The sequence below is a fragment of the Solea solea genome, chromosome 9 (genome assembly GCF_958295425.1).
Source record: "Solea solea chromosome 9, fSolSol10.1, whole genome shotgun sequence".
NCBI lineage: Eukaryota > Metazoa > Chordata > Actinopteri > Pleuronectiformes > Soleidae > Solea > Solea solea.
The window spans coordinates 3,536,169-3,563,717 of record NC_081142.1 but is presented as its reverse complement, the minus strand read 5'-3'; the positions used below and the strand labels follow the sequence as shown (position 1 = coordinate 3,563,717).

At 40.0% G+C, this 27,549-nt stretch overlaps 2 protein-coding genes across 4 annotated transcripts; both read left to right on the top strand.

Annotated features, from left to right (window-relative positions):
* Positions 1-1,203: 1,203 nt before the first annotated feature.
* ddr2a (discoidin domain receptor tyrosine kinase 2a) lies at positions 1,204-20,604 on the top strand. Of its 3 annotated transcripts, none has more exons than XM_058639055.1 (16): positions 1,204-1,341; positions 7,347-7,449; positions 8,001-8,232; positions 8,770-8,917; positions 10,886-10,988; positions 12,380-12,563; positions 12,653-12,893; positions 13,136-13,198; positions 14,407-14,543; positions 14,633-14,843; positions 15,483-15,715; positions 15,812-15,939; positions 16,645-16,842; positions 16,936-17,170; positions 17,626-17,775; positions 17,863-20,604. In XM_058639055.1, the coding sequence occupies exons 1-16, from the start codon at positions 1,257-1,259 to the stop codon at positions 17,992-17,994; spliced, it is 2,583 nt and encodes an 860-aa protein (XP_058495038.1). In that variant the 5' UTR covers positions 1,204-1,256; the 3' UTR covers positions 17,995-20,604. The 3 variants fall into 3 exon arrangements, with proteins under 3 accessions (XP_058495038.1, XP_058495037.1, XP_058495036.1); XM_058639054.1 differs by having other exon boundaries at positions 1,228-1,341; positions 14,684-14,843; XM_058639053.1 differs by having other exon boundaries at positions 1,228-1,341; positions 14,633-14,804.
* A 176-nt stretch (positions 20,605-20,780) lies between these two features.
* hsd17b7 (hydroxysteroid (17-beta) dehydrogenase 7) lies at positions 20,781-26,105 on the top strand. The gene is made up of 9 exons (XM_058638726.1): positions 20,781-20,896; positions 21,012-21,218; positions 21,337-21,429; positions 22,140-22,254; positions 23,654-23,848; positions 23,940-24,053; positions 24,160-24,216; positions 24,304-24,402; positions 24,484-26,105. Exons 1-9 carry the CDS (start codon positions 20,862-20,864, stop codon positions 24,574-24,576), a joined length of 1,008 nt encoding a protein of 335 aa, XP_058494709.1. The 5' UTR covers positions 20,781-20,861; the 3' UTR covers positions 24,577-26,105.
* Positions 26,106-27,549: the final 1,444 nt, after the last annotated feature.

Here is a 27,549-nt window from a genome sequence, read left to right as displayed (position 1 = left end):
TGAGGAGGATAAAATTGGTGTAATATGGAATTGTATTATTTTTGGTTAAAATCGAGCAGACAATTTTTCACACTTTTTAGTGGTTTGATTAAAACAGGAAAAAAAGAACATTTCCATCTAAGTCACAATAGAACATATCTTTCCTTTAATTAAAAAAGCACAAGATTGTCTCGTTTGAATGTTTTGTTTCAAATGAAATACGGAGAGAAACCAGTTGATTTTCTCGGCTGTTGGACTGAGTGGTCAGTTGGAGGCGGCATGTTGGCCGTTCCTGTCCAGCTGAATTCATGGCTGTGACTCAGCGCCTCTGTGCCTTCTTCTTCCATCACTTTTGTCCTTTCATTCACTCATTCATTCTGCCATTCATCACTAAAATAATAAGAAAACAGACTGAGGGAAATGTTCTCAAAATGAATTCACCGATTTTCTAAACTTGACAGAATGTGAGCAGGTTTGTGATAGAATGTACATGGTGTGGTTGGTTATTATAGGACCAGTCAGTGATATCCTCTGCATCAAAGTACATCATTGTAGTGATAAAAGTCAGAGTGAACCCAGCTGGAGAAATCATCCTCACTGTGTGGAAAATACATATTTTTCCCAGATTTTAAAACGTGGATAAAAACCATATTAGAAATGGTATCACATGAACAATTAAACTGTGTGTAATTTGATAAATGCAAGTGTATTCTTTTAAATCTGGCTGAAAACATGTATTAGTGTATTCACATTTTATCAGATTTATCAGATTTTATCTTGTACCTCCATCAGTTTTATTTACCTTATAATTTGTCAGGAATTTTATTTTTGCACTGTTAACTACTTTGTTTTGATAAGTCCTTTATAAATATGTTAAGTTTAACAAAACAAATACAAACTTCATAGACAAAATAAAAATCTGTGGCCGCTGCAGAACTATCACCATAGTTACACTTTAATAAGGCCTCTCTCATAGAGTGATAAATCACTAAATAAATGGAAATTCCATTGTTATGTGGCAATTATTAAGTATTTTATTGAGCGATATAAAAAAGCATGCCTCCAATTAAAATCCCCCTTTTCCCCTTTAACGTCTAAACAAATGTTTGGTTCCCATGAACACAGGGAAGTAAATAGAAGATAAAGCATGTGTTCATTCGGCAGTCTGTTCTCATATTGAACTTTTTATTTGTCAAGCTCCGTGGTGCAGTGAGTCACTGACATTGTTTCCTTCTTCTCCTGCAGGTTGGAAGCCTGTCTCTGTGCATGTGTTTGGGATGAAGCACCTGTGGGACACTCACCTCCTCCTCCTCCTCCTCCTCCTCGGTCTGTTCCAAACTGTCACGTCGCAGGTCAACCCAGGTACGTGCCCCCGTCAGAGGGTACATTTTCCATATTTCTGTTCTGACTCAGACTGCAGTGAGATCACATTTGAGACTCTGTGAACACTAAAAAAGTGACTTTTGTGAGTTTAAGTGTTTTTTGGGGATTTGGTGATGCAGACCAGTAGCCCAGACTGCAACTGATTCAGATTTTGGATAAGTGCTGCTTTGTGGGAGCCATGTGGTCCCCTCTCTATGGTCTGGCCTCTTTGATCTCTGCATGCACGTCTTTCTCCAGCTCTCCCTCAGTTGTGTGGGTGGTTTTTGGGATGTCAATGAAAAGGAACCAATCATTTTTTTAAACAAGGAAATGGAGTAAGAACATTTGGTGCACAGAAAAGGAGTGAAAAATGAGAGGATCAAAGCAAGGTTTTTTGGTGATTGTTGAAATTGTAGACATATTGCAGATATTTGTCAGTAGACTGGCTGATAGTTTTGGTTTTACTCTCACAAGCGTCTGTCATCGAGCTGATTGTCCTTCTACTGTTGAAAAGATAATGAATCAATCTACTCAGACATGAAGAGTTGTTAAGGATGGTCTTGTCTACGATGCTGAACAGGTCTCACTGAACTGGCTCTGCCAAAAAGCAACAAAAAAACAACATTGAAAAAAAAATAGCTCCATCACTTCCACACCCTCCCTCTATTCTTACTCCACATCACTTTTACTTATCACTAAGCTTATTTTTTTAGGGGTTTAAAACATGAAGTATAATAAAAGCAAATGTGAGCTCATAAACAGAAAACAATATGTATATATATATATATATATATATATACGTATATATGTATATATATACGTGTATATATGGATATATATGTATATACAAATATATATATATATATATATATATATATATATATATACGTATATATATACATAAAATCTGTTCTCTACAGCATTCTCCCATACACTAAGTCATTCCTGCACAAAAAACACACACCACATGTAAACACTCAAGAACTTGGCTTATGTTTGTCATTCGTGTCCCTTGTGTCAAAACTAATGGAATAAAAGTGCATTTATTATAAGAACTTCAAAGGAAGAAATGTGTAGAGTGAGTGAGATAGTGATCGTATACAGTGTGTGTTTATAGAGGGAGTGTTCGAGTAAAACAGTGTGTCCATGCTGTGGTGCGTTTCATGCACGTCTGTATATGTTCTGACCCATTTAACAAGACGTGAATGTAATGTGAGATTCCCTTTCTTTTTTTCTTTTTTAATTTGAACTTTTATTCAAAATCTTACTTGGCATTCCACAAAAAAAGAAGAAGAAAAAAAGGGGCAACATGAATATTTTATGAGACATCTCTCAACTGCATTTAATAAGGGATTTGAGCGTATGACCCCAGAGGGACTTCTATTGCTGGTCTTTCTTTCTTTTTTCCTTTTACGCGTGTGTGTGCGTGTGCGTGCGCACAATCACATGCATATACCCGCATGCACATGCATGCTGTAGATCCAGCTATCCCACTGGAGTCTGTGGCTAATGCATACCAGACATTCTGACAGCAGGAAAGTCCATTGAAATGAGCTCTGTCTTTCGCCCCGGCATTGTGTATGTGTGTGTGTGTGTGTGTTACCCAGTATTTGACCGCTCATAAGTCATGGAAAGGACTGTTTGTGCATCTGATCATGGTTAAAGTTCACCAAGTTCACTGTTAAGAAAAAAAAAAAAAAATTGGATGTAAAATCTGAGCTAATGGAGTTGAGTTTGGTTTACAAACCAGCAGCAGTGACCTGCGGTGTCACGAAGAGCTCACATCTCAACCTGCTCTAATATATGGATACAAGATATCGTATATCAATCTAATGCTGCACTTCTGCTGCATTGAGAAGAAGAAGAAGGCCATTTTTCCACAGTCTGGAAATATTCCCGGCTGAATTTAGTAGAGCTGAGATGTTGAGTGATGCCAATTTTCCCCTGTTTAAAATTCCCAGGCAATGGAATTACAGCATCCCTGTCTTTCCCATTTTACTTGGGAGTGGGCGAACTTTATTTCACTGCGGAGATGAGGGAGGAGAAGGTGTGGACATGAGCACAGGCCTGAGCAGAGCCACCAAATATCATGCAGTGTTATTATTGTGTGGGCTCCTACTTATGAGGATGTTTCAAATAGAAGCCAAATGAATAGGTGAATGCACAAGAATGAATCGCTGTCACAGTCACTAAAAACATGCAAATGACTTTAAACACAAGCCAACAAAGAAAGAAAAGAAGACCCTTCTGCTAAAGGCCAAACAGTCACACAGGGTAAACAATTCTTATATTAGAAGAAAAAGGGAACTTGAATAATTATATGAACAGAAAAACAAACTCTTTCTTAACAACAAACTCAGTGTGCAGACAAAGAATGCAGACGCAGACCACATGTGTGTATTTTCTCCAAGGTCTTTTAATTCAGTGGTCAGTAATTGGCCTGCCAGTATCAGTATCTGCTCCAGCAGATGATTTAACAAATCTGATCTTAAATTATTTGTATTATCTTCACAAAAATATGAAAATTTCATATCGAGTTCAGAGCTTTTTATTCTATTTATTCTTTTTTATCCTATTAAACAATATATTAAATAAGTAATAAAGGGCAACAAAAAAACTGAGCTTTGTCAAAAAGCTTTAATGCATTGAGGGGATAAAAATGGTAACTTTAAAAAATGACTTCAAAGCTGCCTACATCCTACACTCCCACTTGTGACCACCGGGGTCACTGTTCAGCAAGTTTGTCACCTGATCCCATTTCAGAATGTTATAAATTTGACAATAAAATCATAAGAAACACAAGCACAATTGTGCTGATATACAGTTTAAGGGACAGGTATAATTCTGTAGACCTGAGCTGTTACTTGTGTGTGTGTGTGTGTGTGTGTGTGTGTGTGTGTGTGGGAGTGTATTTAGAGTCAGTTGATGGACAGCAAACTCTGACAGAACAAGTCTGCCTTTCATGGCAGGGTGCGGTAAAAATCAGGAGGTGAGAGAGGGGGTTTGGTCCGTTACTCCTTCATCTCTCTTTCTCTCGCTCTCTCTCTTAACCACACAAGGCTGGTATTTTTCCACCTTTTTTCTCGGCTGATATTTTTAGATGCTCTGGCCAAATATGAATCCTGATGGGTGGTGGGGTCGGTGTGTGTATATGTGTGCAGCTCACCCCAGTGGTCACCTCTGAGTGGGTTGGGTAGATAAATAAATACAGCAAAAACCAACATTTGCTGGAGTGGTCATACATCCGGCACGGCAACACTGAAACCCATTCCTGTCTCTCTCTCTCTCTCTCTCTCTCAAATGTATTTAGGATGTGGTTAAAGACTCTGATAATGACTCTTATTTTCATCAATTGTGTCCAAGGCAATTGCTGTGTTTTCCCCCCATCTGATGATGTTGCACTGCCCGTGGTCTGCATCACTGTGTGTTTCTGGCAAGACTTCACGGAGAAAATATGCCCTCGTGTCACCACACATGACCCCAGTGTTTCCACTGACATTTCTTTTGAATGTTTTGACAATGTTTCATGCAGCGTGGAGAGCAAAGATGCAGCTCCTCTCTCCTTCTCGCCTTGATGCGTGTTTTACTCTCTTCACCTCTGTGTGAATTAGTAACGGAACGCCAAACCACCTCAGACCCAACAACCTTTGACCAAACTTGGCTGCAACTGCAAAACCTTCCGCTACAAGATGCCAGATATTATGATTTAATATTCCTGTTCTTTGTCATCTTAACCTGCCCTGATTTGATTTCAAATCATCTTCATGAACACGATTTTGCAACTATAATCATAGCCTGAATATACCATAAGATTCTGAGAATAAGAGATGAGTGATATGGGTTTTTCTCAGTGGATGTGGTTTGCTTGTAGTCAAGGTTTATCTGGTGCAGGGGATAGATTGGTCGGGTGTAAACAGTTGGGGGAAAATGATGAGGGCTGAAGGGAAGTGAAGGCAGCAATTAACAAATCAAGGAGACAAGTGTAGACAAGTGTAATTTTAGCATTTTAGCATTTTTATTTAGACTTTACCATAAGATTTAACATTTAGATTTAGATTTAACTTTGTTTTTCTACTAATGCATATTGATTACAGTCATGTAACATGTTTTTCACATGAATTTGAGTCTCAAATCACAGGAAAATTAGCTAAATGTGCCAAAACGTAGTAGCAGTAAAATTGTTAACACAATGACTCTGTCAGAACAAAACCTGGTTCTTATGAGGCAGAACCTAAAATTCTGAAGATCTAGTTAGGTTTAGGTTAAGGTAATATGCTTGTGGTGAGGCTGTCCAAATGAATGGAAGTCAATCTAAGTCCTTAAATGGATAGAATAGCTGCACAAACCTTTGTGTCTGTGTGTGTGTGTGTGTGTGTGTGTGTGTCCTAAACCCTTCAGGGGTTTCCACTTCTTGACTTCTGAGCAAATATTTGCAGGCGATCAAGAAAGGAGGAAGACAGAATCACAGAGAGAGAAAAGGGAGGAAAGAAAAAAGCAGGAGAGAGACAGAGAAGGCCTTGAACCTCCAGCTCTGCTGTTGCTGGCATCTTCTCAAAGGTTTGTCTGTCGGACAAGGGGCCAGGTTAACTCCACTAAATCCACTACACAGAAATCACGATTTCCAAAGACTCTTTCATCCATCAGTGAGGCTATTTAGCGGTCATATCCTGTTAAGTGGCGTTATCAGTGTGAGACCAAAACAATCCGACCCTTTAGATACAACATGAAGGAAAAGTGTCCCCTTTATTTTTCTACCCATGGAAACACAGAGGAATCAGGACATTCCTTCTTGTGAGAGTCTTGTAAAAGTAATAAGAAACCACGCTGGCTGTGTCACGCTCAGTTTGCCTCTAACCTGCTTGATGGGATGAAGACTTTCTGAATTGCAGTGTTAATTTTAATCAACTTGCACAGAAGAAAGGAAAAAAAAAGAGAGAGAGAGAGAGAGAGAGACCACACAGAAGGCCAGGACAGAGAGGAGACAGAAGGGGAGGATGTGGAGGGGGTGGAGGGGGTGCAGGAAACAGTGGGCATACAGTTTCTATTGACCACAGAATGGAGGTGTGATGGACACAAACCTTCCTGATTTACCACGCACGTACACACACACACACACACAATCACACGGTAACCGCCTCTTGTGCATGTGTTCAGCACCAACACTATTTGGATTGGCAGAGACACTGAATGGTCCCAGCCTATTATTTCAATACAGAAACCACAATTTGTGTGTGTTTCTTGACAGGAGTGTGTGTGTGTGTGTGTGTGTCTGGTGTGTTTGAGTACAGTGTTGAATTCACAGCGTCAGCCAGCTCTGTGGCTGGTCCGAGAAAAGTGAGGACAGCTGCACTTTTCATTGTGTGATAATCCAGGTAAAAGATACATTAAGTAATAAACACTTATCGCACTGTTATGTGATAATTTATCAAGTAAAAAAAATTATTTAAATCTACACATACACTGTGAGCTTAAAGGTTCACTAGGCAACTTATTTTCCCTCACAATAGGGCTTGGAAACCAATTTGTTGGCTCACTTAATAGTGAGAATGGTTCCTCTTTTAATTTTTTATGATCTTAATATTTAATATTTTTCGACATTTGTATATTCCTTGCTTACAAATAATTACTTTTTATTTTTACTGGCTTTGCTGCTGTGACGCTTTAATCTTCCCTGTTGTGGGACTAATGGACTTTATTATTCTAAGGACTTTCTTATCTTGTCATATCGTGTCGTGTACATAACATAAGGCAACAATACATGCAGTGGAATTCAGTCGTAAAGAAATAAACCAGCAGAGTGACTTCTTTCAGAGTAAAGTGCTCGTAAAAGCTTAATGACAGTGTTTCTAACGATCACTTTCCTTCTTTGGTAAATAGTATTTCATTCATATGTTTGTCCTGTGTTTCCCCCCCCCACTCACCTTTATTACAGTTTCTATATTTACCTGCATATCTGGTTCAGGTCGTCCGGCCTTTAACTGAAACGTGTTGTTGTTTTGTCTCAGGTGTGTGTCGTTATGCTCTGGGCATGTCAGGTGGGCAGATCCAGGACGAGGACATTTCTGCCTCCAGCCAGTGGTCCGAGTCCACCGCTGCTAGATACGGCAGGTAGGTTCCTAAAACCAAGTCCTAGCCCTCAACAGAAGGGATGTTCCTGACAGAACATGAGGACCAACCAAAATGTCCTCACTTTAATTATCATTGCAACAGTTTGTTGGTCCTCACAAAGATATGCATACAAGAACACATACACAAAATTGATAGAGTTTGCCATGATGATGAATGAATGTGTGTCAAGGTGTCAGCATGCACGAGTATGTGTGTGTGTGTGTGTGTGTGTAAATATCAGGATAATGATGTAATACACTCTCTCCATTCGTCTTGGCTGTGTTTTCATTCTCTCCCCTGACAGCCCCTCGTCCAAAATTAACACTTTAGGATGGATTTACGACGCAGGTTTTCACTGAAGTGTTTTCATAACAGGCTTTTAGGAGTGAAATCCACCACTGCACTCACTATTACTTTCCTCTCACCTTTCTCTGCCATCCTGTCCTACATTTTCTTTTCCTCCTATACCCTTTTCCCTTTACTGCTGCAACTCCACTGTGGACATCCACTCACTGTGCAACTCCTTCCTTTTCCAAATGTCTCTCTTCCAGGTTGGACTTTGAGGAGGGCGACGGAGCGTGGTGTCCAGAAATAACATTTGAGACAGACAACCTGAAGGAGTTCCTTCAGATTGACCTGCGCTCGCTCCACTTCATCACCCTGGTGGGCACCCAGGGTCGACACGCAGGAGGCATGGGGAACGAGTTTGCACAGATGTACAAAATTAAGTACAGCCGTGATGGAAGTCGCTGGATATCATGGAGAAACAGACAAGGCAAACAGGCAAGTGTATTAATCAGTGACTCCCCCCCAAATTCCTTCTGCCGCGGGACCCTAAAGTTCCTTGAAACGCCCCTGGCTGGGATATAGTCCAAGATTAAGATTAACCATTCCTAGTCTGGGTCGCCAATAAATTTGCAGAAATGTTAAAAAGTTAGGATTTGATTCATAGCACATGCATTTTACATTGTTGTGAATCATTTATCAAATATGTATGTGGTTTAACTAAACTAAACTAAACTAAAAAAGTGGGTGAACCACTGGTTTTATTTAACTGTGTGATTTATTTTGATCTTTCTATAAACCTTCCACAAGTTGTCATGACCAAATTCACAATGAAATTCGTGAGGAATGCAAATCCTGTCAGCCATTTTTTCTGCCTGTAAAATCCAATTTTTATGCATATTTCTTTTGAACATATACATGTGAATCTTTTCTTAAAAAGCTGAAAGAAATTCCTTGCAGCCCAGGCCACGACTGTGTTATCATGCAGATGTAGTAATTGTCGGTCCTTGCTGTGCTCCTTTGTTTTTCATGAAGGTGATTGAGGGAAATAGAAACGCCTATGACATCGTACTCAAGGATTTGGAGCCGCCCATCATCGCTCGCTATGTCCGCTTCATGCCCGTCACAGATAACTCCATGAACGTCTGCATGAGAGTTGAGCTCTACGGCTGTGAATGGCTGGGTAAGATGTTGATGAGGAAGAGAGAGAGGATATGTAAAGAAAGAACAACAGAGCTGAGGCGTCTGTCTTCAGCTTGTATATAGTATAGGTCATATAGATCCTTATCCATATATAGCATGAGTTAGAAGTTCTGGTTATTGGGAGCAATATCTTTGACACCATCCTTTCAGTTCTGTTCTTTTCCTTTTCTTCTTTCACTTTAACCTCAATCGTCAGGTTTAAATGTTGCCATTTTGTTTCCAAACATTACCTAATGCTTTTTGGGCACACATGCTTCATTAAATGTCCAGTGTAGAAAGAATAAGAGACATCTAATGGCGAGATTGTGGATTACAGCTACACACACTCATCCCTTGCATCCTTATTCCTCCTTCGGGTTCTGCCTAACAGTATGAAACACTCACTAACAAACAAACACTAAAGCGAGGCCCAGCCTAATTTACATTTACTGCCTTATTTTAAGGACAGGAAAACACAATGATGTTTAATTATAAAAACATACGTTTGGGTATAGTTTATTCAACATCTGCCTATAAAACTTCCTCAGTGTTACACACTGGACCCTAAGCAGTATGCCGGTCAGTGTTAGAACTACATTAGCGCAGGTGTGAAGTGAATGGAAAATTCTCATTTTAGATTTCTATTCTAAATTTGTTGTTGAAGAACCTGGTGAAATTGAGGTCAAATCAATACATAAAAAGAAGCCAAAAAAAAGGTAGAAACATTTAAAACATTGCACATTGTAATGGAAAACAACACTTCTGTAACTTCCTTATACTGCTTGTTTCACCATATAATGCTTAGACATTCACACAAACTGACCACAAAAATCTGATTTACTACGTGTTGAGAATCCTACTGTCGCTTCAAGGCCCAAGGCCACGTTTCTCCTTCCTTTGTATGCTGCACAGAGAAGCTGATGACGTGACAACTGGCTATAAATCCATATAACTTTCTCTGTGTCTCAGAGCCACGTTGACCTGCCTCTGCGATGTTGAGATCTTGACTCTTTCTTCGCAAAGAATCAAACAGCACTTCCACAAGCCATTTGATACTCAAGCTTTTATATCCTCATTAGACATCTTAAGACACATTTTTCTACTGCACTGTGATTCATACTGCTCATTTCCCTAAAGCTGCATTGCATAATTAGTATAGCGCTGTAGTTGGATCTCATGTTGCCCGGCAACATTGCCGTGCTGCACGTAGTCATGTATTTTACATTATGATGCAGATGATGGAGGCAAAGCAGAAGCACAGCAGCTACACAGTGAAGCCAAGCAGCTGTGTACAGTTGGACTATGGCTGAAAATGCCCCAAGTCCAATAATCTGATTGATAGAAGTTACACATTAGAGCTTTAATGAAAAACTTGTAAGATCACCTTTGAATAGACAGGGTCACTGTGAGAAGTAAAGCAGGCAATAATCAGGGGCCTTGAGCTGAGAAAGGCCCACACAGGAGAGATTATTACAACAATTTTGTGAGAATTACGTTATATTTTAAGATGTATGGTTATGTACACAATACTGCCGCAACACTATGGTTGGAAAGGCCCATAACCTCAGTTTGGGTCAATGTGGGGCCCCCAAATATTGCAAAACTAACCTAAAAATGGATGTGAAATATAACAAACACACATAAGATCATTAAAAAGAAAAGCAGAAATCCTTGTTTCATCTCATCATTGTGAATATATATTGTCTTTATAGACATTTCTGCACAGTCAAATAGATCATAGTGATTATTTTCCATGTACTGTTCAATCACAGGTGAAGAAATTGTTCTTGGGTCCACATGAAACACATAAATTAAAAAATAAAAGAAAGAGACATATATTTAATCATCTAAATGCAGCAGATTTTTTGTGAGAATCTAAAACAACCTTCTGAAGTAATCCAGTATTCTGTGGTTTGAATTCAAAGTGATGAATCCATAAAAATAAACAAAGAAATAAATTGTTTTGCAGATGGTCTTGTATCATACAACGCTCCAGTGGGAGAACAGATGTCCTTGCCCACTTACCCCGCTTATCTCAACGACACCGTCTACGACGGCGCCATCATCCACAGGTATGTGTCTCTCATTCCTCCCTCCTCACACCACTGCTCTGCTCCATCATCGCGCTCATCCTGCGTCAGTACTTTTCCCCTCCTCGCCTCCTTGTTGCCTGGTCACCATGGTGAAAGCAGAGAGCCACATGGTGGTGAGTGGGTCATGGTGGTTTACTGTTAAGCAATACCTCATGGGAATGACTGAGTCAACCAAAGTTTCAAAATGGGGACGAACAACTTGAGAGGCTTTTGTTGACATTAGTGTTTCGATGATGAATAATGTCCTCCATGACACGGACCTTCTTTTCTCAGAGGGAAAAGAAAATGGCCCATAATGCAGCATCAAAGCCAAGAGCATGAGGAAGATGAACTGGTTTTATAATGCTGCCACCTAGTGTTGAATGCTTGAACCTTTTTTTTTGTTACACACGATTACAAGGATAGTAACAAGTTTTTATTTCGTTTTGACTTTTTGTGTTTATAATGAGTTATGACTTTTAATTAGTTTTTAGAGTTGGTTTGCTAGTTTTTATTAGTTTTCATTTTTTGTAAATGGTTAGTTTTAGTTTTTTTGTAATATGGAGCATTTGCCTGGTGCAAGATTCAAAAAGATGATAATAAGTATTGCGTCTCAAATGCAACCGTTCAAAATTGCCAGCAGCGAAAAAATAAATACACTTCATATGAAAGAGAAGGATTATGTATGAAATTAATTTGCAAAGACGAAAACGAAGCACATTTTCACTACAATTGTAGTTCGTTTTATAAACACACAATTCTGTTTCAGTTAGTAACTCTAGCTTTTATTTTTATTTCAGTTAACAAAAATGTTTTTTCAATTTTAGTTTTGTTATTTTGTAGTTTTCTTTAACTATAATAACCTTGAGTCTGACACTCAGGGAGCAACATCTCAGCCCACATCTGCACAACTATTAACACATACTCATTCAAACATTAAACACACCTAATTAGACTCACCTGTGATCCAACTGATCAAACATGGCTATCACCTTACGTGTGTAGTAAGATGCTTTCATGTAAAGTCACCAATCAGGCATACGCATTATAAAAAGTAACAGATTACTTTAATGCTTCAGTAAGATGTGACTAAACTGATGCAGAGCGGATTTTCCAAAAAGCCAGATCCAGCTAGGATATTTTAAAATTCATGCTTTCTTTTTTGTTGCCACAATTTATTTATTTTTTTGCTGTGTTTATTTACTATATTCTATTTAAAAGGTGTTGGATTATAGACCTACAGTCATACTTTCAGTGCTTTTGATGACAATAATTACACACTGGAGCTTCAAGCATTCAAAAAAACCCAAAAAACTTAACAGCGGTGTTGAAATACACATTGCAAAGGTGTGTCTCTGTGTTCAAATACATTTTAAATCTTTTCTTTCCAGTATGACAGAGGGTTTGGGTCAGCTGACTGATGGCGTATGTGGTCTGGACGATTTCACGCTCAGCCATGTTTACAACGTGTGGCCTGGCTACGACTACGTCGGCTGGAACAATGAAAGTTTCCCCAGTGGATATGTGGAGGTCATGTTTGAGTTTGACCGCACGAGAAACTTCACCACCATGAAGGTGCAGACTCCTCATGATACAGCTCTCCATAGTTTCACAGTATAGCCCACCGTCAGTGCTAAAACTCTCCCCGTATGTCTCGTCTGCAGGTCCACTGCAACAACATGTTTTCCCGCCATGTGAAGACCTTCCGTCAGGTGGTGTGTTACTTCCGTTCTGAGGCAGACTGGGAGGCCACGCCGCTCTCCTTCAGCTCTGTGGTGGACGAGAAGAATCCCAGCGCCCGCTTTGTCACTGTCAACTTAGCCAATCACATGGCCAGTGCCATCAAATGCCAGTTCTACTTTGCTGATGCCTGGCTGCTGTTCAGTGAGATCACCTTCCAGTCAGGTATGAACTAAGCATGTGCAGAGACATGCCCCCTTGGTGGTTGTAGAAGCTTATATTCTTATTATATATATATTGTTTGTTTTTACACTTAATTGTATCCATGAATGTTATTACATTTAATGATTGTGTTGCTTGCGTTACATCCATAATAAAAACATATATAAGAAATGCAGTCTTCCTGTTGGAGAGCAAACTCCTGTATTGAAGCTGCAACCTTATTTCTTGCAATCATTTCCTTTCAGACACAGCCATGTACAACACAACTCTGGCTCCGCCCAACACTGGACTGGACAACACACCACCTGGTTAGTGACCTCGATGCCAATTAACGTATAAAGTAATTAATTTTATCTTAATAATTATACTGGCAGTGGCTTTAAATTATCTTCAGAATCTTGATCAAACATTTGGCATTTTCACAACAGACATCATTGTCCCTAAATCCATTTTTACAAATTAAGTCTGGCCAGTTTTTATTCAGTGTGTCCACACTGGAAGAATAGTATTTTTCTCTAAATAAGTTTTTAATGTGCTGGAAAAATGTTAATAATTTGTGAATTGTGCTGGACAGCACCAAAACATCTTGGTAAACTAAACATCTGATGACTGCTTAAACAGTTTTTCAACCTTTTTTGAGGCAAGGCTCATTTTTAGATTACACAAAACCCCACATTACACAGTACATATAACCACAGTTTAGTTTTTTTCAAAATGTGTTCATACTCTTGGGCCTGTTTCCACATACACAAAGCCGATATCCTGGCAGGAATTGAAGAAATGCACACACCGAGCAGCTCCTCCTCAGCAGCGCTCAGTCTCTCGCTCTGTTTTTGTTTTTAATGGCAGTCATGCTTGGAAAGCTCAGCTCACATTGACATGTTGTGGGAAATGGGAGCAATGTTGAAAAGGCTCTTGACAGCAGTCAACCAAAAACTGTCCAAAGATAGATCAGCATTGCTGGCACAGCAATTATTTTTTGAACCTATTAAGGGAAATTGGATAAGTAGGATAATTGGATGGTAGTGTGCCATGGCACCGTAGTTGAAAATCACTGCACTATAGCATGACATTGGTATGCATCTCCTTCATAGTAATAATCACTATTATTCCACTACTGTATGTTGTGACAGTGTGACAGTCAGCATAGCAGCCCAACTGATTAATCATGTTACTCGTGAAAAATGTATCAGTGAGAAAAAAGCCCTGTCGACATTTGACACAGTTGTTTTAAGTCACTGTTGCAAATGAAAGCTCTGGGTGGAATCAGGGTGGAACTTACAATAGCATTATTATTATTAACTGGTTCTGTGCAGGTGTGTCAGTAAGTCAGGGCTCTGAGCCAGTACTGTATGCACATTATGTCATTATGTTGGCACACCTTGATGTGACGTAATTACAGCGAAACAATCTGCCTGCAGTCTGAAATCTGTCCATAAGTGCAGATATGCAGTAATGTACGATCCCCACATGCTCTCCCTATTATTAAAAGCCATAGCCCTTTGTCCCTCACCAGATGAGGATCCCACCCACAAAGTAGATGACAGCAACACCCGCATTTTGATTGGTTGCCTTGTCGCCATCATCTTCATCCTTGTGGCCATCATTGTCATCATCCTGTGGAGACAAGTGTGGCAGAAGATGCTGGAGAAGGTGAGTTCAAACCTATCAAGCCTTAAGATTTTGCACATTTTGATTTAGACTTAGATCTGTTACTTCACCCCCCACATCCTGTATTCTAGGCCACTCGTCGGATGCTGGATGATGAACTAACTGCTAGTTTGTCAATACAGAGCGAGACGTTCGCCTACAACCACAACCAGTCGAGTACGACCAGCGAACAGGAGTCTAGCTCCACGTATGAGCGAATCTTCCCCCTCGGTCCAGACTACCAGGAGCCCTCACGCCTCATATGTAAGCTCCCGGAGTTTGCACAGAGCTCAGAGGAGCCTGGTAGGTGGACACACATGTCTGCTCGCATTAATTTAATCTTCCTCCAGTGTTTGGAGGATTATACAACTTTCCTAAAGCGTAGTTTTCATCGTGTTGCCTTAAGACCTCATAATATCCTCCAATACTAAGTGTCAGAACCAATTAAATTGCTGATCACTGATTTCTTTTCATTTCGAGTAGTTTATTCAACCTTGTGTTCCCGGTCAAAAATGACCATCATAAAATGAATGGGTGAGATAATATTATGTTCATCCAAAAGATGGAAAACATTCCCACACGTACATACACTGACCCACACATCCACAGATGAAACTGTATTTTCAGACAGTTTAATTCTAGGAACCTGACTCTCCCTTAACTTATAAGAGTAACAAGAATTGCACTAAAAAAAACAATCTTAGAGTGAATACACAGTACATTTTTTGCTCCTTTCACGCAGCTTTCGTTGTCTCATGCAGTTACACTTGTAAACCAATGGATGGCACACACAACACCGTGTCCTAATTAAAAGAGAAAGGGGAGTAAACAAAAAAATTTAAAGAGGACTTATGCTTTTTGTGTCATTCTATGGACCTCCTGAGAGTCTGCAAAAATTGGATTGATAATGTTCAGTCACTTACTGACGATTTTGTGTTCCAGCTTCTACCAGCACAGCAGCATCTAAATCCACCGCAACCAGTGTGGCCCAGGACGGCGTTCCTCATTACGCCGAGGCAGACATAGTAAACCTGCAAGGTGTGACGGGGAGCAACACGTACGCCATCCCTGCAGTGACCATGGACCTATTATCAGGGAAGGATGTTGCAGTGGAGGAGTTTCCAAGGAAACTGCTGACTTTCAAAGAGAAGCTCGGGGAGGGTCAGTTTGGAGAGGTGTGTGCTGTTTACCAGTCATCTACAAATTAACCGAGAGATGAAAAGAAACAGCCAAGTTATAAATGTGACTCTCCTCTCCTCCTCTCCTCTCAGGTGCACCTGTGTGAAGCACAGGGGATGCAGGAGTTCATGAATAAAGAGTTTTTATTTGACACCTCTGAGGACGTGCCAGTTTTAGTGGCTGTGAAGATGCTTCGCTCAGATGCCAACAAAAATGCCAGGTATTGACTCCAGTAGTGTGGAAAAAAAAGAGTTGATGTGTTTCATGCACAAGATTTGACTCTCTGTCCTGAGCTTCTGTGATCAGATTAGCTCAGACAGACGCACTTGATTCATACTCTCCATCGCTGAAACCCTCTGGTGATATTGGTATTGACATGCGTCACATTATTATTCTTTATTGTCCAACTCTCTTTTAGACTTTAGAGTAATTAAACTCTCTGAACTGCCCTCTGATTGGTCACAGTCTCCTGTCAGTCTGTTTAAAGCTTCCCATCACATTACAGATGTAGTTGTGAGGCTGAGCGCAGACGAGGTGCAGAAGTGTCGTTCTCGCTCAGACCGCTTGATTTAAATTACCATAGATACAAATAACCCTTCACTCTCACACACGGTCAATTTAGAGTGTCTAATTTACCTAATCCCAATATTGCATGTTTTTAGGTCTAATATGACATTTATTTATTGTGTTTCATTTTCAATAAGTAAAATAAAATACAAAGACACACCGAAAGCGCGCAGAATAACACCTTGACCATGTTTCACAAAAACATGGTTATGGCAACAACAACGTTCATTTATATTAATGAACCCCCAACCCTCAAACCCACGGATAATGATTTTCAACATTTCTTTGTCTCTTTGGTTTTTCCAAACATAAATGTGAAGTGTACATAACTTGTTATCTAACGCTTTTATGTTGGTAGGAATGACTTCCTGAAAGAGATAAAGATCATGTCGCGTCTAAAGGACCCGAACATCATTCGTCTCCTGGCGGTGTGCATCCACAGCGACCCGCTCTGTATGATCACCGAGTACATGGAGAACGGAGATCTCAATCAGTTTCTGTCCCGTCATGAACCTGAGGGACAACTCGCTCTGCTCAGCAACGCACCCACTGTCAGGTGAGTCGGTGGCTATATTTTATAAGTGTGTGTTTACATGGTGTTTTATTTCCTTAGCAACCCATGATGCTTTATCTCTCCCGTCCTTTCTAGCTTTGATAATCTGTGCTACATGGCCACTCAGATAGCATCGGGGATGAAGTACCTCTCATCCCTAAACTTTGTTCATCGAGACTTGGCCACACGGAATTGCCTGGTGGGCAAAAAGTACACGATAAAGATAGCAGACTTTGGAATGAGCAGAAACCTGTACAGTGGGGACTACTACCGCATCCAGGGCAGAGCGGTGCTGCCGATACGCTGGATGTCATGGGAGAGCATCCTGCTGGTGAGGACTGGTACTTGTGTTTTAAAGAAAACGGCTTAATTTAAAGGAACATCTTTTGTGAACAATTTCAAAAAGTCAAAGAAAAAAGCAGATGCAATGTCTAATTACAGGAGTAATGTAAATTTTCTGTACATATGTTACGTGAAGGGTTTGATAATTACATTTTTTCCCCAATGAATAGAATCAAATTCATTTCAGCAGTGATGGTAATTAATCAGCTTACTACTGTAACGGCACATCCAGCAAAGGTTACATAGTGTTGCTTTAATATTTTCCCAACATGCTCATCGTCATATATGTAGAGCTTATATATATATATGTATATATGTATATATATATATATATATATATATATATATATATATACATATATGTATACATATATATATGTATATATGTATATATATATATACTGTGCATGGCAACACTAATTCCCGTTTACATTTGATTTGAAGGGTAAATTCACCACAGCTAGCGACGTGTGGGCTTTTGGAGTGACTCTGTGGGAGATTTTAAACTTCTGCAAAGAACAACCGTACTCTCAGCTCACTGATGAGCAGGTGATAGAGAACACAGGGGAGTTCTTCAGGGACCAGAAAAGACAGGTGGGTGTCACCAACCCTGCATATTTCTCCAGCGTGTGCAACACTGGCAAATTCATGGTTTTACTTCTTTGTTTGTCTGTCTCCCAGATCTACTTGCCTCAGCCTGTGCTGTGTCCAGACCCGCTCTACAAGATCATGCTGAGCTGCTGGAAGAGGAACACGAAAGAGCGGCTGTCCTTCCAGGAAATAAACCAAGCCCTCCTGGATATACAGCCTTAAGCTGGGACTGCGTTTAAGACAGTGATTCCCCAGTCTGCTCTGCTCATCTCTGGAAGAAATGGTGCTTGACTTAAGTGGCAGACACACTCCATGTTTAAGCTATTTCATTTCAGTGCGGGAAAAAATAAAAGTGAACTCCACCTGAGAGCCACAAGCTACAGTTTGGGAACCATGGACTTAATGCACCACAAACACGACGTGCTTCTCAGAGTCAAGGAAGGATCCTCGGTTGAATTTCAAGGGTGTTACGTCATTGGATCCCGTCGAAGGATTGTACCAATGTGCAGGATCCTTCAAATTCTACAAAAGACTGAGCAAATTTACAAGGATGCACATGTGTATCCTCAGCGCAGTGGAAAAGAACCCACAGCCACGTCTATTTCCAGGCTTTAGCTACTGGCAAACAACCATTCACTGTCATCCTTTCCCCAGGGCGTCAGGGAAAGGATGTCGTTTCTCATTTATATAATAAGCTTCTGCTTCCAAACGTGAAATGCATGCTCTGGCTGGTTTGTCCTTTCAGGCCACCATAGAAACGTAGTGGTGCATGGTGGTGTGACCTCCATTAAAGCAAGGCCTTTGCCTAAATGACATAGAAAAAGGCTCAGTGAGGCTATGAAAACCAATCAGTCTTTGTTTTAAGGTGATTGTACACTTTATATTAGTAGTTATCAGAAATTTCATACAAAATATAAGAAATAAACAGTTTGCACAACTCTAACTTTTTTTTCATTGACGCAGCGACATGCACTTGGTAGCCTGATCCAATAATGCATTCTCAGAGTGCTAGGAAGGAGGAGTGTTGCCTGGTCCCTGTAGGACCTGACATGGAAGGATCCTCTCTTTCCAGGAAGGATCCTTGACTATGAGAAGCACACATGAGCTAACACAGACCTTTGTGTTTGTCAGTTTAGCTCAATTATGTTGTCATAGACACACAGGTGCTCTGTTTCATACTACACAACACAAACACTGTTTTGACACGTGCTGTGGAAGCGAGAATTCAATGTAGCAAGTGACATCTGACACTTTTGAGGATATGTTTCGTTTTCATTAGTTAAAGCTGCCATGTTAGTGTGTTTGATGACAAACATTGTTGCAGAGCAAGCTCGTGTTTGCATCTGGAGGACTGCTTGAATGTCGTGGAGGAAGAGTGCAGCAAACTATGACTGTTACATTTCGTTATATTTCAAGTTTTTCATCTCCCTGCAGTTTCCCATTCATGTATATGACTGTGTATATTCAGTAGATAAGTCTAAAACACCAAATATCAATATTTTGCATTTCATATTTATATGTTCATCTGTGTATGTGTCTGTGTATTAGTATGCCCTCTTAGATGGCGTGTGTGCAGTATCATGTTTGATTCGATTCACTCATTTTAGTTTTACTCACTAAACGAATCAGGAGTGCAGGCTGTATTTGTGCTGTGTTGGCTGACAGTTTGTTTACAGGCCATATCACTGAAAAGATGATGCGTGTTGTGGATGTTGAACTAGCTCAGGAGACAGTAAAAAAAAGTGTTTTTGAATCAGGATAGAAGAAGAAATGGGAATGTTGACTTCAGATATTTAGTTTGACTGCTAAAAGACAGATGGCTTTGACATAGTTGTCTCTAGTTGTCACAGGTTTGTAATAAGCAGAGCCAATTACTGGATTCAGACTAGGGCTGAACGATTTTGAATACATATTTAATTGAGATTATATCAGAGGTAATGGTCGGTTCATTCGAAAAACATATTTAAAATGATCATTGTGTGATATTTGTGCAGATCTGTGAGAAACAAAGATGCTCTCTCTTGTCTGTAGAATAGGATGTGTATAGATCGAGACAATAATTCATCTATAATAATGATATAAATGACACACATTTAGCAATTTGAAAACTGCAGTAGGCCGTATTGCGATTACAATAAAATTCCGATGAATTGTTCAGCCCTAATTCAAACCAAGAGGAATGTAGTAGCAGGTCGTTTGTTGTTGCCACAGGGAAACAACATTTCAGAGAGTAACAAAATGACAACACACTGACTGACCCGCCATGCTGCCCACACCCTGCCTTTGCTCTCGCTGTTCATGAGTCTTTGATAACCAGAGGTAAGAAAGTGATGCCACTGTCATTCAAACACATTCATTCATCTATGGAATCAGTTATCAGCACTCAATTTGCTTTATTATCAATGTATGTGTGATACTCTCCTTGTCCTTTCTCTTTGTTTTTCCATTAGGAATGATGCGTTCTGTATTTTACTCTCACTTAATTGCTTGAACTTTCATACTGCATACCACTGTTTCAGCTGTATTTACACGTTCTTATCAGAGGCTTACCACTCACACATTGACGACACTTGAGTCCTTGAGACAAATAAATCTTGTACAGATCTGCTTCTCTTTGGTTTGAGGCTAAATTTGGCCATTTGTGAAGCAGGTGTTGCTTCTTCTCACTGAATCTGTTGGGACATTATCGCAGCCCAGAAAATGACATCATTTGTTTAGTTTTATTCCATATTTACTACTCAAATCATTGTTTTTTTCCAGTGAGAATGTTTTTATATACATTGCAAACAAATGTACATTGATAGCCAAATCACAAATAAAATGTATACTTTTCTCGTGTCTTATTCATTAGAAGCCAAGTATTTCACACTGTGTGTGTGTGTGTGGGGGGGGGGGGGGGGGTGGTGTCAGGTTCTCACTGGCTGGATCCTGCTGTGTCGTCCAATCACAGGAGGGAGGTGGAGTGAAGAGTGAAGAATAGCCACGGCCCTGGCACAGAACCTGTTACACTGAAAGAAGTTTTGACTTTGAAATTATTGTTTTCTTTCTGTTTTTGTTGTTGTTGTTGTTTCCAGTTTGGACCTGAAAACATGAATAAGGTGGTTTTGGTGACAGGAGCGAATAGGTAATGATGGTTTTATTAATTATTGGTTCATTGTAGCTTAATCTAATTATTAATGTTTTTGGGAGATCCTGTAGTGATAGTAACAGTAACACATGCATTTTGTGTTTCTCTGAAGTGGCATTGGTCTGGCACTTTGTGAGCGTCTCCTCTGCCAGGACACAGAGGGCCTGCAGCTCTGTCTGGCTTGCAGAAACATGCGTCGAGGTCAGGCTGCACGATCTGCCCTCCTCACCTCTCACCCCGCGGCTCAGGTGGCATTGCTGCAGATGGACACCAGCAGCATCTCCTCTGTCATCAGTGCTGCACGGGAGGTCAGACTCAGGTGGGAGGATGACCTCATTGTGATATGACAGTCAAACACACTCTCACATGCCCAAATAATTAAAAAGGTTTCATTACTATTAAAAAGAATTATCTGTGCCTCTGCTTGTCATCCGCAGGTATAACCAGTTGGATTACCTTTACCTGAACGCAGGGATTATGCCAAACCCACGGTTTGACGTGAAAGCATTTTTTAAAGGCCTCTTCTCCAGGTATGTTGTTTATTTTTGATGAAGAGCCTAATCTTACTTACTTTTACTTTAAATTTTGTTTTGATTTTGCACATGTCAATAGTTTACAATATTTATTGTGCTGCTTTCCTCAAAACTGTCATCCTTCTAAAGTTTAAGATTTAATTAAGAAGGTAAATGTTCTGTATTTATAAAGCACTTTTTTAGTCTTGATGACCACTCAAAGCGGCTTTAAGGCCCTGGTATACTTCCACGCACATGCCGTGCACACCAAAGTGCTCGTCACATTGCACGTCGCATATCACGGATCATTGGTATACTCGTGCGTCAAGGTCCTGTAGTGCCTCACCTCACCATAGGGTTGCACCGTGTGCAACAGCCTGCGCGTTGGGTCCGCGGGCCTTACACTACTGTTTTGCCATTCACTCACACATTCACACAGCACATCTAAGTGCAGCACTTTTTCCATCACACCTGTTTGCAGTGATTTGGGTTTTAAGTGTCTTGCCCAAGGGACACAGGTAGACTCGTGGAGCCAGGGATCGAACCCTCAACCTTCCAGTTAAAAGACTTGCTCTATCAGCCACTGTCACCCCTGCCACTGTCACATTGTGGGTCAATGTGATGCTTCTAATTGACCCTGTCTTTGTTCAGGCCTCACATGTACAAGAGATATTAATCTCTATGTGGTTAAATTATGAATAGACCTTGAGTTAGGTATTTTATTCCAGCAATGTCATCACCATGTTTGCCACTGGCGAGGGGATTCTGACACAGACAGATGGGGTCACCTCCGACGGCCTGCAAGAAGTCTTTGCCACCAACCTCTTTGGTCACTTCCTACTCGTGAGTCACTGCTACTTTGACAACCAGATAATCTGGTATTTTCTTTTCTTGTGTCAGCTGTTTCCCTTTGTGGGTCGAACATGGACGATACTGGATCTGTCTGTCATTAAAAATGAAAGGTGCACACTGTTCTTGCTATAAGGTCACTGCAGACACTTCTCTGCTTACCATGCATTTGCAGGTGATATTGGATATTTCAGTTACCGTCAGAGCAAAAACCTTCCTAAAGCTCCTGTTTACACGTCTAAAATAATTTTATATGCTGTTGTAGTCACACATTGTTACACAGACGTTTCAAGTACTGTTGAGCAAAGATGTCAGTTTTATTTAGGTAGTAACGTGAAATAAATGTTATTGCATCTACTGTAGAAACAGATGCAGAATCATTGCTGTCTCCACGTACAGGCTACATTATAATAGGTCAGTTAAAATGGACACTATGTTACAATATACATGAGTAAAGAAGAACAAGGAGGGATGAACTTCTCTTTATTCAAATCAACAGGTCACCACATCCTATCACCACAGGGCAAATTCAAACATTTTATATTGTGATGCTAAATCTTGAATTTAAAGGAAGCACAGGATGGGAGATATTCTTTTGTTATGATTTGATTGCATCAATACTTGGGTACCAATTCTGATTTATTGCAATTACTTGCAATTACTATTCTTTGATTCTATATCAAATCGATGATTGCGATTTTCTTTTCCTGCTTGAATTTAAACCGGATTACACATTTCTTGAGTCAACAACCCACAAGTCTTTAGGGCTGAACAAACAAAAATACTTTTGTTAAAGCCAAAGTGTGTGTCAAAATATCATTTTAGATTTATTATCGTCTTGATCTATACACATCGTATTCTACAGACTGAAGAGATCTCACAGATCTGCACAAATATCACACAGTAATCATTTTAAACATGTTTTTGAATGAAAATGAGAATAATGATGTAAAAATTACCATTCCCTCTGATATCGCAATTCCTGTCAAAATAATTGTAATTGGATATTTACTCAAAATCGTACAGCCCTACACGAGACCCCCATTGATTGATTTACAAAATCAATGTCAGTCAGTCAGACATTTAAATCTAAACTGAATGAGACAGTGGTACAACATGCTCCCGCTAATAATAACAACAAATACAACCAGGTCAAGTGTTGAAATAAAGTGTTTTTTAGCTGTGTAGTGTGGGCAAAAATGAACCACAAACTTGAGCCTTGGTTTGCAGATGACACTGATTAACAGGAACTTCTAATGCTTTGAGAGGTAAATTGGCAACTGCTACATTTATATGTTTTTGTTAATCAAGCTCGTAGCAATAACGGGTTAGAAAGAGATTTTATTTTTAAAATCATCATCAAAAATGATTCTAATTGTCCTTTTTTCCCCAGATCAGGGAACTGGAGCCGGTTCTGTGTCACGCAGATCGGACTTCACACGTGATCTGGACCTCCTCTAGTAACGCTCACCGCTCAGCTTTTAACCTGGAAGACATTCAGCACCTGAGGGGCATCCAGCCCTACAGCTCCTCCAAATACGCCTCGGACCTGCTCAGCCTGGCTCTCAACACACACTACAACCAACAGGTCACCTCTCACACACGTCGAATGTGCTGTGTATCAGTATCACACAGACCGGCCTCTGTGATGCTTTTTAAACTTCCACTTTGCTGTTTAGGGTTTGTACTCGTCTGTGATTTGTCCGGGTTTTGTGATGACCAGCCTGACCTACAGCATCCTTCCCTCCTTCCCAGCATTCCTCTGGACCCTGCTAATGCCTCTCTTCTGGCTTGTGAGTGCAGCTGTCACACAGTGTCTGCTCTTCCACTTAGTCTTTGATTGCATACATGTTATCAGTCACCTTTATATCTGATTGTATCCCTGTGTAATGATCACAGATAAGACTGTTCACCAATACATTCACCCTGACACCTTATAACGGAGCTGAAGCCCTGGTATGTTCTACCAACAAACAAAAAAGACTAATTCCATACATGGTTTTAACAGAAAAATAATCAGACATGCTTATCTCTTTCTTGTAGTTCTGGCTGTTTGAACAAAATCCTGAATCACTGAACCCACACGTCAAGTACCACAGTTTAACGTCTGGGCTAGGCAACAACTACACACAACCACGCAAGGTACAGTATATGGCATGGATGACTCTTCCAAGTTGTCTTGTAAAAGAGTTGAGTTCTGAGTCTTCTGTTCCGCTTTTGCAGATGGATATTGATTTGGAAACGTCAGAGTCTTTGTATGAGAATCTACTGCAACTGGAAAGTGAAGTAAAGAAGAAACTAAAAAAACTAAAATAATCCCAGACGTGTTCTTCTTTATTATCCTGCAGGGGCTCGACGGACACAACACACAAGCTCTGTGATGGAGAATGTTATTCTTCTGTTTCTTGGAAGCAAAATGTACACTGTCAGGCTGTCAGACCTTAGACTCGCTGCCCACTTTATTAGGTACACCTGTTCAATTGCTTGTTAAAATGTTTAATCAGACATTTACGATGCCCAGGTGAAGTTCAAAATGAGCGTCAGAGCGGAAAGGCGAGGTGATTTAAGTAACTTTGGACGCAACATTTTGGACTATGCCACAAACTTTACAGAGAAAAGAGAAACTGTCCGGTGAGCAGCAGTTACAGAGGCCCCAGTAACTCAAAGAACCACTTCTTACAAGTGAAGAGCATCTCTGAATGCACTGCACATTCAACTATGAAGCAGCAGAAGAACACAACAGGTGCTACTTCTGCCACTTTATGAGAAGTGTATAATAATTGATGAGTTGTAATAATGTACAGTGACTTCATCAACATGTAGCTGGTTTTCTGTTTACATTTGTATCAGGCACAAAATAAACAGTTTGTTGTGATGATGAAGAAGAGTTGAATATTCACAGGACTATATCACGCCTTTTTCAGTCAGTGCTGCGCAGGAGGAACTAAATCCACTCTGAGTGTAAAGTCCATGATCCTCTCGACAGAGAGCGTTGCACTGTGACTGCAGACTGTTAGTGTCATCGCAGAAGTTGACATAAGTCGTCTGTGTGAACGGCGCGATCTCCTCTGTTGTGTACGACGGTGCCACATGCGCACAAACGCACCTGGGATTGCGCTCAGCGGGGTTTGAGGCGCAGCTGTAGTCCCCGTGTGCCGCTGCTTGTCTCCCGGTTGCGCTCTCCTCCTCTGCTCCGCTCAGTTTCGGGTTGCAAAAAGCCCAAACCATGCCGCAAAAATAGATGAAAAACGTGCCCATGACTAAAACCATGAGCGCGTAGGACTCCATCATGGCTTTGTTGACTGGTGATGTCATGTTAAGATGCGCGCAGATGAAGATCAGTAACAGAGAGAGACAGAGATGAGGACGTTGTGCTCAGTGCAGCTGCATCATCTGTGTGGGTTGGACCAAATCAGAACCGATTCAACCAATAATAACCAAGAATCAAAAATACATTCAACTTTTATTTTTATGACCAGTGGAACAGATGTGGGGGAAAACTGCTCAATGCCAAATGTAGGTTAAAAAAGAAATGTGTTATTATAAAAGACAGACATCTGCACAAACAGAACGAAAGCACTTAAACTCCTTAATAATCTTTTGAATAAACAGTGCAAGGGTACCAGAGTTCCCATAATACTACATGTATTGTGTTCATATTCATAGCATGAGCATTGCAATATTGATGTTAGTCATTTATAATGAATGTACATGTACAAATACATATACAAACAATAAACTGACAAAGAAGAAAAATAAATGAATATAGCAGATTATCCAGTACATTCATATACAGTAGATGTTACAGTCTGTATCTACATTCTAATCCAAAAGGGATTAGAGAATGTACAGAATAAAACTTGTTTTTTTTTGCAATCCACTGGTTTTTTTTTTTTTTTTTTACAAATCAGGATTTATGAATTCACTTCTTTCAAGAAGGTTGGTTAGGTTTTTGATATGTAATTATAATCACATGGTTTCCATGAATTACTGCTGTCTCCAGTGTGCTAATGTAATAAAGCCACGGAGGAACCGCTGAAAGGTTCAGTGTTGAAGCTGGAAACAAAGGAACAGACATTTTCAAACCATCAGACACAGAGAATAAGATCAACTGAGGCTTTGTGGACTGTAAATTGAAACTATTCTGGGCAGAATTTAGATTAACAGATTATTGGTTTTAAGGAATGGTGCATTGCAACAAAACAAAGTGTTCCAACTCAAAATACAAGACATTCGCTGAGTGTAAAAATAAACAAATGAATGAAACTGTACATGTGTATCTCACAAACACAGATTACACTGATAGTGAGGGAATGTAACCTAAACTGGTTTGAAATGCCTGCGGCCAGTTTCCCTCCCAACAATCACTCATTGGGGCAGAGTTTCCTAAAACAAGGTCATCAGCTGCAGGGTTTGACTTTAAGGACAAAAACCAGCACAAACAATGCCAAAAATATCATCAATGATCAATGAGACATTCAAGCTCTGAGTCTCTTTCCGGTAATACAGGAACTAAAGACTAGAGAGAATTATTTTTGTTTATAAAAAATGTAGTTCATCACCTGAGTGCAGAAATTTGGATTTTGGTATTTGGTGTAGGTTTCAGTGCAAAAGTGCACAGCTTTTCCTGTTTATGATCAGAATTGTTTAGAAAACAAAACAACTTAGCACAAACCTCCACCAACTTTGATTAAATATCTCTATCTTGTAGTTTCTTTCTCTACATGTGTATATATATATATATGTATATATGTACTGTATATATACATAGATATGTATATACTGTTTGTATATATGCCTATACATATATGCAAGTGCAGTATCCATGACTGTTCACTTGCATTTTCTTATCCAAATAACATCAAAGTTGGCACTGAAGACACTTGGCAAGTTTGAAGCAGTCAAGCAAACCATTCCACAGATATTGTATGTGATAAATAGAAGGAGTGATTTTGTATAATGATGTTTTGTTTATTTTTAATATATTGATGCTACATTATTCTGTAGAGTGTCTATAATTCATGGTTAAACGAAACGCCAGCACCCAACAGTCTATCCATCCTTTCATCTATAGTCGCCGGTCACTGACACAGGGTGAGAGGTGGGGTACACCCTGGATATGTCAATAGTCCATCGCAGAGCCCTCACAACCTATCACTCTCACATTTTTCGGGCCATTGAGAGTGTTCAGTTAACTGGAGCACATGAAGAAAGCCCATGCACACACACACACACTGGGAGAACATGCAAACTCCATGCAGATGCAATGCAAAAGTGCTAACCACTACA